The sequence below is a fragment of the Orcinus orca genome, chromosome X (genome assembly GCF_937001465.1).
Source record: "Orcinus orca chromosome X, mOrcOrc1.1, whole genome shotgun sequence".
In the NCBI taxonomy this organism is placed as follows: Eukaryota; Metazoa; Chordata; class Mammalia; order Artiodactyla; family Delphinidae; genus Orcinus; species Orcinus orca.
Window position 1 is genome coordinate 131,531,969 of NC_064580.1, and position 13,993 is coordinate 131,545,961.

At 48.0% G+C, this 13,993-nt stretch overlaps 1 protein-coding gene across 2 annotated transcripts in view; it reads right to left on the minus strand.

Moving 5' to 3' along the window:
• The window catches only part of GAB3 (GRB2 associated binding protein 3), a 60,639-nt gene that overhangs the window by 24,860 nt on the left and 21,786 nt on the right, over positions 1 to 13,993 (minus strand). Inside the window, exons 1-4 of one of the 2 annotated variants that reach the window (XM_033416846.2) lie at positions 10,475 to 10,847; positions 6,707 to 7,010; positions 4,442 to 4,655; positions 3,577 to 4,055 (exon numbers count right to left, since the gene is read on the minus strand). In XM_033416846.2, coding sequence (XP_033272737.1) covers positions 3,577 to 4,055; positions 4,442 to 4,655; positions 6,707 to 7,010; positions 10,475 to 10,477 — 1,000 coding nt within the window. In that variant the 5' untranslated portion in view covers positions 10,478 to 10,847. Of the gene's footprint in view, positions 1 to 3,576; positions 4,056 to 4,441; positions 4,656 to 6,706; positions 7,011 to 10,474; positions 10,848 to 13,993 lie in introns of those variants that run through there. The other variant, XM_004285921.4, reaches the window with a different exon arrangement.

Here is a 13,993-nt window from a genome sequence, read left to right on the forward strand (position 1 = left end):
AGGATCTCAGTTCCCCAACCGGGGACTGAACCCGGGCCCCGGCAGTGAGAGCACTGAATCCTAACCACTGGGCTGCCAGGGAATTCCCTGTAATAACTTTTAATGGAGTATAATCCGTAAAAATACTGAATCACTATGCTATACACCTGAAACTAATATAATATTGTAAACCAACTATACTGCAAAAAATAATTGGCCAGTGAAGTTCTTCACGTTAACAGGATAAAGGGAAAAAAAATCACATGATCATAAAATGTTTCAATAAATTCAATACCCTTTCATGATTTTTAAAAATAACATTTGGCAAAGTAGGAATATCAGAGAATGTCCTTAATCTAATGAATGGTGTCTACAAAAGTCTGCTGCAAACCACATTAGAATGGTGAAACACTGGAAGCTTTCCATGTGAGATTGGGAATAAGGCAAGGATACCTGTAATTAATACTACTATTCAAAGATGTCCTGGCCTTCCTAGCCCAAGCACTGACATAAGAAAAAGAAAATGAAAGATATGTTATAAAAGAAAACACAAAGTTATTAGTATTTGCATGTGATATGTTTGTATACAAAGAAAATGCAAATAAATATATAGTTTAGAAAAGGTAGATACAAAATCAAAATATAAAGCTAATTTATTTGCATGCAACAGCAAAGAAATTATTTAAAGTAAAATACCATTCGCAATCACGTAAAAATAACAAATGCATGGGAATACATTAATGAGATGTGCAAGACTTCACTAAAAACCATATAAATCACAGACAGAAATAAAATAAGAAGGGGAATTCCCTGGTGGTTCAGTGGTTAGGACTCTGCGCTTTCACTCCTAGTTGAGAGTATGGCATTGGGGGAGGGGGAATTGGATGAAGGTCTGAAGGTGGTCAAAAAGTACAAACCTCCAGTTCTAAGAAAAATAAGTACTAGGGATGGAATGCAGGACAAGATAAATATAAATAACAGTGCTGTGTGTCATATATGAAAGCTGTTAACAAGAGTAACTCCTGGGCTTCCCTGGTGGCGCAGTGGTTGAGAGGCCACCTGCCGATGCAGGGGACACGGGTTCGTGCCCCGGTCCGGGAAGATCCCATGTGCCGCGGAGCGGCTGGGCCCGTGAGCCACAACTACTGAGCCTGCGCGTCCGGAGCCTGTGCTCCGCAACGGGAGAGGCCACAACAGTGAGGGGCCCGCGTACCACAGAAAGAGTAACTCCTAAGAGTTCTCATCAGAAGGAAATTTTTTTTCTATTTGTTTAATGTTGTATCTACATGAGATGGTAGATGCTCACAAAACTTACTGTGGTCATCATTTCATGACGTATGTAAGTCAGATCATTCTGTATTCCTTAAACTCATACGGTGCTGTACATCAATTACAGCTCAATAAAACCGGAAGAAAAATAAAAGAAGGATAAGGGATGTAGGCATGATAGATCCCAGTGGGCCTTGCACGCTATGCTAAGAAATTTAGATTTTATCCCAAGTGCAAAGAGAAGTCGTTAGATTGTTTTTCGTTTTTTTTTTTTTTTTGCGGTACACAGGCCTCTCACCGTTGTGGCCTCTCCCGTCGCGGAGCACAGGCTCCGGACACGCAGGCTCAGCGGCCATGGCCCACGGGCCCAGCCGCTCCGCGGCACGCGGGATCCTCCCAGACCGGGGCACGAACCCGTGTCCCCTGCATCGGCAGGCGGACTCTCAACCACTGCGCCACCAGGGAAGCCCTAGATTGGTTTTTAGCAAGGAACTGACTATGTGATTTACATTTTTTAAGATACCACTTGACTGCGTGTGGAAAACAGATTAGAGGCAGGCAAGAATGGTGGTGGTGTGATCTCAGGATAACGAGTTGTATTACAGTAAATATATTCAGATTTCATTTATGCTTTAAAAAGAAGAGATAGTATGTATTTCTGTATTGTTTAATCGTTTCCAGAAATTCTTCCTGTTCGACACTGTTTGGGCAGAACCAACAAGGTGGCTGAATCCCAAAATCGTCATGAAATCAAGAAATTAAACCATGACGACTTGGAGAGCAAGCAGCTGAATGCAACAGAATGTGTTGCACTTGGAAAAAAGTGACGACTGACAACACGACCCCCAGCTTGTGTCATTTCACTGAGACTCATCACCTGAATAAGAGGTGAGATCCATCAACGAACTGGGTGACCAGGACACCAGCTTGTGTCTCTCTGACAAGCACACCTTGGAACACGGTGACGAGCCAGCCTCGGCGGGTGACTTCCCTGGTCGCCCAGGCGGGGCATGAATGTCGTGGTTACCTTTACCTTTTCTATAAGTTGTACCAAAACACCCACTTAAGTTCTTTCATTTCTACTATTCCTTCCAATAAAATAATTTAGTAGCCCCTCCCCCCCAAAAAAAGAGAGTGGCAGTGGTGCAGGCTGGGGCAGGGGCCCGATGGGAGACAGCAGAGCTGAGACGCAGACTCCCCGCCACGGGCACTTCACCGATGGCAGAGGGGCGCTGGAGGGCCTCGGGGACAATCACGGCTGCCAGGTCACTGGAGCCCCACGAGGATGATAGCGAACCTGACCCCACTCTGCCGCCACGTACAGACATCGGTTCCTGGGGGAGCTCCATGTGGAGGGCACAGCAGTCCATGGGACGCGTCCCCTCTGCCTTACCAGAGCCATTTGGCTTCCATCCAGCACTGTTGTTTGGTCTTTGTTTCATGGTCAAAACCTCCATTTCAATGAGTTTTAGCCTTTGTTTACCTTCGTGTGAAAGAATGCAACGTTTGGATGGAGATAGAGGAGAGGGAGGGGGAGGGGGGAGGGGGAGGGGAGGGAGGGGAGGGGGAGGGGGAGGGGGAGGGGGAGGGGGAGGGGAGGGGGAGGGGGGAGGGGGAGGGGAGGGGGAGGGGAGGGGGAGGGGGAGGGGAGGGGGAGGGGGAGGGGGGGGAGGGGGAGAGGGAGGGGGAGGGAGGGGGAGAGGGAGGGGGAGAGCGTGCATGCAAGGCAACCCTGTGAGAAGCAACAGAGTTCCAGAAAAAGGCCAAACAGGGACCAAGCTGATAGGGCTAGGTTAGCATTACCTTGATGGTGATAGCTTGGCAAAAGGCCACATCACTTCAGCCAGGTAGAATTTGGAAAGAACATGTCAGGTGGGATGATGGATGAGGCTGATTGGATTGTTGAAAAATAGAGACAAGAGGTATGGCCTCCCACCTCAGTGCTCAGTCTGCATGTGAAAGGAAACGGATGGAACTGGGCCCAGCTTTGGCAAAAGACACCGCCTTCTGTACCAAGTGGATCCCGGAGTGGCTCCAAACAAACACCAGGAGCGTGGTCTCGTGTGGGCAAGGGCATGACTAGGGGACCAGGGATCTGACTTCTTTCAGCATCTACAGGGACCCACGTATACCTCTCCCAGTGGGGCGGGTGGGGAGCCTGGGAGTGAGGGCTGCTGCTCGGGGTGTGCGCTTCCACCCAGAGCCTGACCCTGCCGGGACACTGGACTGGCCTGAGCAAAGGACGCTGGACAACGTCCTCATGTGGACACAAGGAGGAAAGAGAAGCCAGGCTTCTCTCGGTACCGAAGCTTAGCATCTGACACTTACCTTTCCAGGTTCTCATGTTATCTAAACCAGAGAGAGAGATTCTTCTCGGTACCACAGTGCCTTCCGGCTTCTTGATGCTACTGGGCCCACCGCACAGGAGCTGCTCCTCATGGCGCCGTTCAGAGAGATGGCTTGGCTTGGGGGGGCGGGGAGGTGGCGTGTTGGACATAACATCTAGTTCTTTTACCCCGTAGGGCAAGGAAGCTTGGTTTTGATCTACCTGGACGGTGGAGTTTAAGGAAGTTTCCAGCACCGGTAAAGAAAAGTGGTCCCTGGACGGGCCATTGACATGTCTCGTGCAGATCAGGGCAGCCGGGGGCCTCGTGGAAGGGGCCTCTTGAGAACTGTTCCCAGGGCGTGAGGGGCAGGCCAGGTTCCCGGAGGGCAGTGGCTGCGGGCCGTCCACAAAAACGTCGTCGAAGGACCCCTGTTCCAGTGAGCGCTCCGAGTTTGACCAGCTGTCACATCTGGTGGGGAGACTGATGGAAGAAAAGCACATACATTTGACTGAGAGGCAGCGAGTCCCCGGCAGCGGTAGTTGATACTGCTACACCCTCGGCACCCACCCACCCATGCCTCTAATGTCGCCTCTACCACACTCAGTGACACCAACCCCTTGATGCAGGGGAAAAAAATGGCTCGTTGATTTTTTTCATCCTCTAAGTGTAAGGTACGTATGAAAATGCAAGGTTGGAAAGGAAAGCCACAGCGCTGAGATGCATGAGTCATTCTGCTTGGTGTGCCACAAGCTTCGGCCTCGGTAGTGGTTGATAGGGATCTGTCCCTGCCCTGACGGCAGCAGGAAGAGAGGGGAGTGCACATACACCCACTAGAAGATGCTACAGCTAAACGGCTGGAGGCGTACCTGGCGTGGTGCAGTCTTCCCGTCTCGCAGTTGGATAGAATCAGATAATCAGGAAGGAAGAGAAACTCTGACTCACTTCCGGTTTCCTCAGTGGCTACAGTACTAGTGCTTGGGTCATCTCTTGGCAGGGAGCTGACAGCAGGGGCGGTGCAAAGGGAGCTGGCGGCAGAGGGCTGCACGCAGGAAGGCGCGTGAGAGCCACTCTCCACACAATCTGCAGGAGAAATCATTTCCCAGCTGAATGTTTAAGAATGGCTAGAACACAGTTTCTCAAATGGCATCTAAGAGGCCAAAGAGAAGATGCAAATCACAGCTGGTGTTTGTACTGATGGAGACCGTTTCCCCAAGCTATAAACAATGTCTGGGGAAGAAGGCCAATGTTCCAAGAGTGAAGTGCTGAATCAATTAAGAGCAAAAAACCCAAGGACTCTTGGCCTAAAAATCTGCAGTTAGATAGTCTTCACACAGCCTCTTCATGGCCCTCGGCCACAGCTCTGCATCACTGTTTATTCACTCAACAAATATACTTACATTTTATATATATATACGCACACATTTATGCATAACAAATATATGTACATAGACTTACATAAGCATTTGGGCACATATGCAGACATGCATATGTAGATATATGTCTATTTATGTCTATATAGATACCTACTCTTCCACCTACTGTGTGCCTGGAACCGTTCTAACTCTGCCCTCACAGCGTTAATGATTGACTGTTAGTGATGTCTAAGAAAAGGAATGAAAGAAATAAAGAGTTGTGATGGCTGGAAAGCCCACATTCATAAACTCCCAATGAAAGGCCTGCTTCTATTTCCCTTTTGAACCAAGTTGGCAGGAATGCAGGATTCCTGAGTCAGAGTCGTCCAGAACTGCCTGGGTTCAAGTCCAGGCTCTAGTATATAGCTGTCCTGACCTTGGGCAAGTTACCCGCTTGCTCCAAGCTTCCTTATCTGTAAAGTGCTTATGTTCATGCTACATATGCCACAGAATCCGTCTGGGGATGAGACGAGCTAATACAGGCTTGGTTCTCAGATGACCAGTTAGCCCCTACATCCTCGTCAAAACTGAGGGGGGCTACAGGGAACAAAAGAGGTCATGGGGGGTTCCGGCTTCCTCCAACTTCAGGCCAGAGCTTTCTGTTTTATGCCTGGTGCCTTACTTGTTTCTGTTCCCCTTAGGATATCGGGACACATGTTATGTATCTATATTTTAGCATAACTCCCAGATGAGGAAACAAACAGAGGAGACACATAACATGACACAAAAATATGTATCTGGTGTGGGCAGAATGTATGGACTGGGGTGAAGAGTGAGCAGCGGCGTGACTGAGTAGCTTCACTTAGTAAGCTTCCCTGGGTCATGAAAAGAAAAGGACTTTGCTGGCAGGAAGCGCACACACCCTCACGTCTGTCTAAAGAGAGATGCAACTCTGACTCTTCGGCGCCACCTAGCGTTAGAATGTGGGTATTTCAGTGGAAGATGATAAGCACCAGTAAGGACGGAAATGCTGAAGCAACTGTAGACCATGGGATTTAGGGGTAAGGTTCTGCGGGCTAGACTAAGAGACTAAAAGAAAGCAGACTCGAAGTCTCATAGTTTGAAGATCAGGGCATGGTGCCAGGGCCTCAAGAACAAAATCCATGAAGGAGAGTTCACTGTAAGCCCGAGAGCTTTATACCCAGTACATTATATAGAAAGGGCAGTATGTGTGTGTGTGTGTGTGCGCGTGTGTGTATAAAAGAGAGAGAGCAAGGGTGAGGGAAAAAGAGCCTCATGGGTCATTTGCTTCCACTGCCCAGAAATGGCTCACAGCAAACTTAGAGCTCATTTCCGTTGCAGAGACCTTGAGCCACTTGGAGATAAGAGGAAACGTTACCTGCCCAAGACAAGTAGCTTAGTTCTTTCTACCTTCTAGTACTGAACAACCCGGTAGGCAACAGAAAAGCTGGAGTTCCTAGAATCTTTTAAAGACAGCGATATTTGATATTTCTAGAAAAACCGGCAGCAGCAGCATGGGGAAAATCAGAGCTGTACAGGACGTCCCCACCCACGTTTTGCTTTCACTGCATGCGCTCCCTGTAGCTCACGAGAGCAAAGCCAAGGTGAGGCTTTGAAGCCACCGAAGTGGCCCGTCACGCTCCGGGGGCAGCGCACATGGCTCGTGGCTCGGCCGCCGGGTCCTTTCCGGAGCTCCTTGGCACAAGCGCAGCGGCCCCCGCCCGCCCTTAGCCTCGGGAGCCCCCTGTCCGCTCTTACCTGCGCTGTCATCCAGGTGGCCGAGGTTGCAGACCTGACTGATGCTGTGCACCCACACCTGCATTTCTTCCTCGGTCTTGGCCACCAGATAGAACGTGCGAGATGCAGTCTTGACAATGAACACGAAATGGTTCTGGAATTCCTTACGAACGAAGCCCGGGCCCGCGTGCTTCCAGACGGCGCACTCGCTGAGGTCGATGGTGCGGATGGGCTTGCGGGCGCGCTGGCTTCGGTAGTACTCCAGGACGTCGCGGTCGCCGCTCAGGCGGCCCCGCCGCAGCACGAACCAGCGCCTGCGCCAGGCCTGCGGGGAGGCAAGAGGACACGGCTTCTCAGACTCTGCCGGCCGGACGAGGACACTGCCCACCGTAACAGTGAGGTGCGAGGCCCAGCCGGCGGCGTTGTCTGAAAGGACCCACGCAGCCTCTTCAAGTCGCCTTTCACCAGTGATTTTAATGATCGGTCATCACTGGGGAGCGTAGTGATGAGACTCACACCCCCAGGTTGATGAGAGCTATGCAGTCATCACAAGTGATGCAGCAAAGGCGTGCAGTGCAAATTTATGTGTGCCCATGCATTTTTTAAAAAAAAACAATAATGCAGAACAAGAAGGAAGCTTTCTTATCACTGTCTACCTCAAGCCAAAAGCCAGTATCATACACTCAAATCAGTGCCGTCTAATGTGGTCATTTGACTTGTAGAGAATTGCTCAACAAGAAAAGAAGAATAGTGTACATTGGAGAGGAAAGAGGGTTACCATTAGCTGAAGTTGATGTGATTGTCTTTCTGTAAAATCCCCAAAATGAAGATTAAAATACAAGTACAATTCTCAGAGAATTAAGTAACGTGCTGGTTCTGTTTCCTATGTGACAGACTGTTTTCTAAGGGCTTTACCACAACCTATTTCATCTCCAAAACTATCCCATGGGACAGGTAGCTATTTTTATGTCCATTTTATGTATGAAAACATTGAGGTTCAGAGAAATTCATGAGCCCAAGGTCACACAGCTAAGAAGCTGTACGAATAGATTTGAACTCAAGTGAGGGTGGAAGGTTCACTAAATATGAAGTTAAAAAAAAGAGAGAGGGGACTGTGGGCAATTCTTTAGAGATGTCTGACTGTAAAGGGGGAGAGCTCTGGGGTCCAGGGATTTTTTTGTAAAGATGGAAGACACTTCTGCATCCACCCCCCTAGGTCAGCCTGTCATGAGGGCTGGGGGCCGGGGCGTGGGGCAGGCACTGTCTGGCCTAAAGGATCCTCTATTCCCTGCGGAGAAGCACCGTAACAATAGGAGGGAACTGCCTTTAGTGCTACAGGAATATGGGAGAGCCAAACCTTGAGGTCAGATGGTCTGGCAAAGCTTACCATGACCAAAAAAGAAAAGAGAATGATGCTCTGCGTGCCACTGCAGCTTCAGGTGTGCCTGACATGTTTATATGCCCACCAGCTTTCATCCAGAGGCCGGGAGAAAAGGGAAAGGGCACCGTGTGCAGTGTTCTCAGCTCCCTTCCTGCCCAGGGGCTGGGAGATCTGAGGCAGCAGAGCATCTGATGAGGCCATGAAGAGGGAGAGGGGGCTCTCACACCCGACCTGCAATCATGGCTCAGAATTGAAAGCTGCTTTGAGGCCATGGCAAGAGGCAGCATCAGAAGGGTGGCGGTCACCCCACATGGGGTTGGGACAGAGAGGAGGAAACCGTGCCTTCAATGATGGTGTAAAGCTCTAAGGAGAGATCTGGCCACTTGGAAGAGGGACAAAGCAGTGTAATTAAGTCCTTGTTTTTAAGACAAGAGAAATAACAGCATGTTTGTAGGCTCCTGGGAGTGATGGACGAGGGAGAGAAGCATTAATCATTCAGTAAATTCCTGTCACAAAAACATGGTACTGGATGGGGTGGAAGGAGCTCCCGCATCACCGTCAGGATGAGAGAACGCCCTGGGATGCCCTGGGTACCCCAAACTTTCCAAAGGCCACTTTGGTAGGGAAATGTGAAGAGGAACTTTGTTGTACTTCCCAAAAATGATTCTAAAAGAGGAAGTCAAATTGGATGCTGAAACAAGTTTCAAGTTAACTGCTCTTAGTTTTATAGAAACACATTTCTTATCCTTTAATAACAGTGTTGGTGGGCAGGGGGGGAGGGGTCCACAATGCATCCTGCCAGATGGTGGAGATGGGGAAGGGGGTTAGAACTGGTCCCTGAAAGAGCTCACCATGTAGCTGGGATGCCGAGAGGCGTGGAAATATGAAATGGATAGATTTCAAGCCCGGGTAAGGAGCGCCCTGGTAGGAGAAGAATGACACAGACATTCATTCAGCAATTATCTGTTGGCACCCTAATATGCTAGCCACTGGTCAACAAGCCACGGGCCCTGCCACTCAATCTCGTGGGCAGCAGGGGAAGTGGGCACATGGATAAACAGGCAACTGCAGTCAGCGAGATCAGTGCTACAATAAGGGAGAGCCAAAATGCTACGGGCATACACAAGAGACATCCTCCGGGGCGACGTGGTAGCCGAGCTGACGCTGAAGAAGGGCCAAGGAAGCAGCAGCGCCTAGCACAGCCTGCGTGCGAAACTCGCCAGCACGCCCTCCCGCAGGCTTGGAGGTTCCTTAAAAAACTACAAATAAATAAATATAAAAAAACTACAAATAAAAGAACTACCATACGACCCAGCAGTCCCACTACTGGGCATATACCCTGAGAAAACCATAATTCAAAAAGAGTCATGTACCACAACGTTCATTGCAGCTCTATTTACAACAGCCCGGAGATGGAAACAACCTAAGTACCCATCATCTGATGAATGGATAAAGAAGATGTGGCACATATATAGAATGGAATATTACTCAGTCATAAAAAGAAACGAAATTGAGCTATTTGTAATGAGGTGGATAGACCTAGAGTCTGTCATACAGAGTGAAGTAAGTCAGAAAGAGAGAGACAAATACCGTATGCTAACACATATGTATGGAATCTAAGAAAAAAAATGTCATGAAGAACCTAGGGGTGAAACAGGAATAAAGACACAGACCTACTAGAGAACGGACTTGAGGCTATGGGGAGGGGGAAGGGTAAACGGTGACAAAGCGAGAGAGAGGCATGGACATATATACACTACCAAACGTAAGGTAGATAGCTAGTGGGAAGCAGCCGCATAGCACAGGGAGATCAGCTCGGTGCTTTGTGACCGCCTGGAGGGGTGGGATAGGGAGGGTGGGAGGGAGGGAGACGCAAGAGGGAAGAGATATGGGGACATATGTATATGTATAACTGATTCACTTGGTTATAAAGCAGAAACTAACACACCATTGCAAAGCAATTATACCCCAATAAAGATGTTAAAAAAAAAAGAAAAGAAAAGCAGAAATAACGTGTTCTTGGAGCTCTTTGCTGAGTAGGTGAAACCAGGTTTCTGGGCTTCTGGAAGTGAGAGACATGTGACAAAGACCGTTGAAAGCAAGCGGCCAGCACCGAAGTGAAGCCTTCGTAGTGACACTGCTCCACACGGAAGTTATCAAAGGGACTCAGGAGCCAACCTGAAGGTACTCCCACTGGTTGAAGATGGAACAATTCGAGCTTTAATAAATATAATCATTACGGTGGCTTGAAATCCATCAGATATGTTTCAATCTGGGAGTTCATCATGATATTAAAAGAGAAAAAAGAATTTGTCATCCTCAGAGGCTGTGATGGAACCACTTCATTATCTTTTCATAAAGGTATTCTGCTTAACAAAGGAAAACCAATGATAGAATTAGAATCTCACCATTCTGCTGTCCACAGCGAAATCATAGGTAGAGGTGTTCAGCCTCAACAGTTGCTAACTTATGAAGAGGAACCAGCAGACGTGGAAGTTCCACCCGCAAAGCCAGACAGTGGGAAATTCTGTGATCAAAGGCCCAGGTTCTTCAACAGACAAATGACAAGAAAAAGAAAGGACAGAGGTGATCTATGGAGTAAATGAGTCTTAAAAGATGTATGAGAAGTTTTCTGTGGGATTATTTTTTATTGAAGTATAGTTGATTTCCAGGGTTGTGTTAGTTCCAGGTGTACAGCACAGCAATTCAGTTAGACATATATTCTTTTTCAGATTCTTTTCATCATAGGTTATTATGAGATAGATACTGAATATAGTTCCCTGTGCTATACGGTAGGTCCTTGTTGGTTATTTTATATATAATAGTGTGTATCTGCTAATCTCAAACTCCTAACTTATCCCTCCCCCACCCCCTTTGGTAACTATAAGCTTCTCTTCTATGTCTGTGAGTCTGCTTCTGTTTCATAGATTCATTTGTGTCATATTTTAGATTCCACATATAAGTGATGTCATACGGTATTTGTCTTTCTCTGTCTGACCGACTTCACCCAGTATGATCATCTCTAGGTCCATCCCTGTTGCTGCAGGTGGCATTATTTCACTCTTTTTTATGGCTGAGTGACATTCCACTGTATTATAGTGTCTAGGGGATGCTCTTTTGAGTGATAAAAACATTTAAAAACGCAAAGAAGAGATTTCTCTGGATAGGGCATGTTCATGCTGCATTCACTATGGGCCAGGCACTGAGCACGGCGGGACCCGGGGGCTGCTGGCTCTTCCAACTGGGGAGATGTTCACATTTCACAAGGGCAGGATTGCGGGATTCCACAGCAAAACACTGTCAGTTTGCCCTGGGCAAATCGCTTCTCCCACTGCACACCGATAGGCCCTGAGGGCTCTTCTAGCTCTGACCATAGAAAGATGTTTCCCATCAGCCTTTTCAGGCAGCCCACCAGTATCAACTCCAGCAACAAAACCCTGCGACATCCTGTAACCTTGTGGAAAGGTGTTTGTGCTCATTTCTCAAATATGAAGAAGGTAAAACTGAACTCCCCTAGGAAGGTGTGTTGAGATCCCAGGCCCGTTGCTGATTCTGTGTTTACAAACACCTCCTGGCTGGTTTCTTGCAAGGCTGAGGTGGCTGCTGTGCAATGGCGGGCTTCCCATCCAGGGAAGAGGGACTGAGACTTGAATCTGAGTTTCCCTGTTATGGACTGAAGTGTTTCCCCCCCACCCCCAAACTTCCTATGTTGAAGCCCTAACCCTCAATGCCTCAGAAGGTAACCTTATTTGGAGACAGGATCTTTACAGAGGTATCAAGTTAAAATAAGGTCACTAGGGTGGGGGCCCTAATGTAATATGACTGGCAGAGTTGCCAAGACAGAGCAGCATTCTGGACGGCTGAGGCAGCTGGAATTTGTAGGGAAAGGCACCAAAGAGGAGGGTGCTGAAAAGAGGGTAAAGAAAGAGCTGCAGAAATCCACCTGGGAATTCCCTCACGGGACGTCGGCTGGATACTAACACCCACATCTGTTGGGTGAAACCCCATGAGGTGAGTCCAGAAACAACGCCTGGACACCCACAGAGTGAATGACTACCGAGCTCACACAGGGCTGGGAGATACTCAGACCAGCTCAAGTGGAGAAACCTGAAACATCCAGCAGAGACTCTAGACAGGCCACACCTCAGAAGCTTTCAAGTTAGTGAATTACCTGACAAAGACAGCTCAACACTTTTTAAAGGAAGACAATGAAACTCAGACACTCAACAATATAATATTTATGATGTAGAGCATTTTCCCCAAATTACTAGAAATGCAAAGAAGCACGAAAATGTGGTTCATAATCAGGAGAAAAATCATACAATAGACAGAGACCTAAAAATGACAGAGATGGGCTTCCCTGGTGGCGCAGTGGTTGAGAGTCCGGCTGCCGATGCAGGGGACACGGGTTCGTGCCCTGGTCCGGGAGGATCCCACGTGCCGTGGAACGGCTGGGCCCGTGAGCCATGGCCGCTGAGCCTGCGCGTCCGGAGCCCGTGCTCCGCAACGGGAGAGGCCACAGCAGTGAGAGGCCCGCATACCGCAAAAAAAAAAAAAAAAAAATGACAGAGATGATGGAATAAGCACACAGTATTTTTAAAACAGCTCTTATAATGTATGACATTTAAAGGAAAATGTGATAATGAGGACAGAGATAGAAGATATAGACAAGAACAAAATGGAACTTGTGGAGGTAAATGTACAATATCTGAAATGAAAAATTCACTGGATGTGTAGAACAACACCTTAAGCATCAAAGAAGTGCTCAGTGAACCGGAAGTGCATTTTTAGCACTTTCTCCCTGGGGAGAAATGAACAGACTCCCCAGGGACCTGCTAAAAATGCACATTCCTGGACCTCACGTCCAGAAAGGCTTACTCACCAGGCCTGGCTTGGGGCCCAGGAATGTGCATTTTTAACAAGCATCTCTACAGATTGTGATGTGTAGAAGCAGTGCCCTTTCTAAAGGTACCTAACTGGCCAAGGATGCAAAGGGAGTTCAAGATGGACCATTTCAACACTGAATTCCTATCCTTTTATGGGTTGTGAACCCCTTAGAAAACATGATGAAATTCCTGGACCTTCTGTCATCACAAACATGTGTGCAGGGACTTCGCTGGTGGTCCAGTGGTTAAGACTTCGCACTCCCAACGGAGGGGGCCCAGGTTCGATCCCTGGTCAGGGAACTAGATCCCACATGCATGCCGCAACTAAGACCCAGCGCAGCCAAAATAAAATTAATTAATTTAAAAAAAAAAACGTGTGCGCGTGCGTGCATACACACACACACACACACACACATACACATACACACACTGTTCTGGATGGCTTTCCCTTATTGAACTTCACACACTCTCCCTCATGGCCTCACCCAGTATCATTTCTCTTAACAACCATCTATTTTCTGATGATTTACAAAATTATGTTTCCAACCTAGATCTTTCCCAGAAACTTCAGACCCATGCCTAAGGTCCAGCTTTGAGACTATGCTCATACTTGTTGAGTGAACTAATTCCACATGATTTCACAGTGCCCTGGACCTAGGTTTAAAACACAACTCTTGAGAAATATGACTAGCTTTGTGGGTTCATAACAAACTTCATCACCAGGATTTACTCACCACATATTTACGTGCTAGGAACTGGGGATGTGATGGGGAACCAGACAGACAAGTTCTCGAAGCTGGACATTAGGCAGTCAGGCAAGGCTTGGTCCGAGCCTTTTAACTCCAACACAGTAAATGCTCCGTCCACACATTGAGTACACTGGGGTGTCAGCTACACATTTCTTTTTCTTAATTAATTAATTTTATTTATTTTTGGCTGCGTTGCGTCTTCGTTGCTGCGCACCGGCTTTCTCTAGTTGCGGCGAGCGGGGGCTACTCTTTGTTGCGGTGCGCGGGCTTCTCAGTGCGGTGGCTTCTCTTG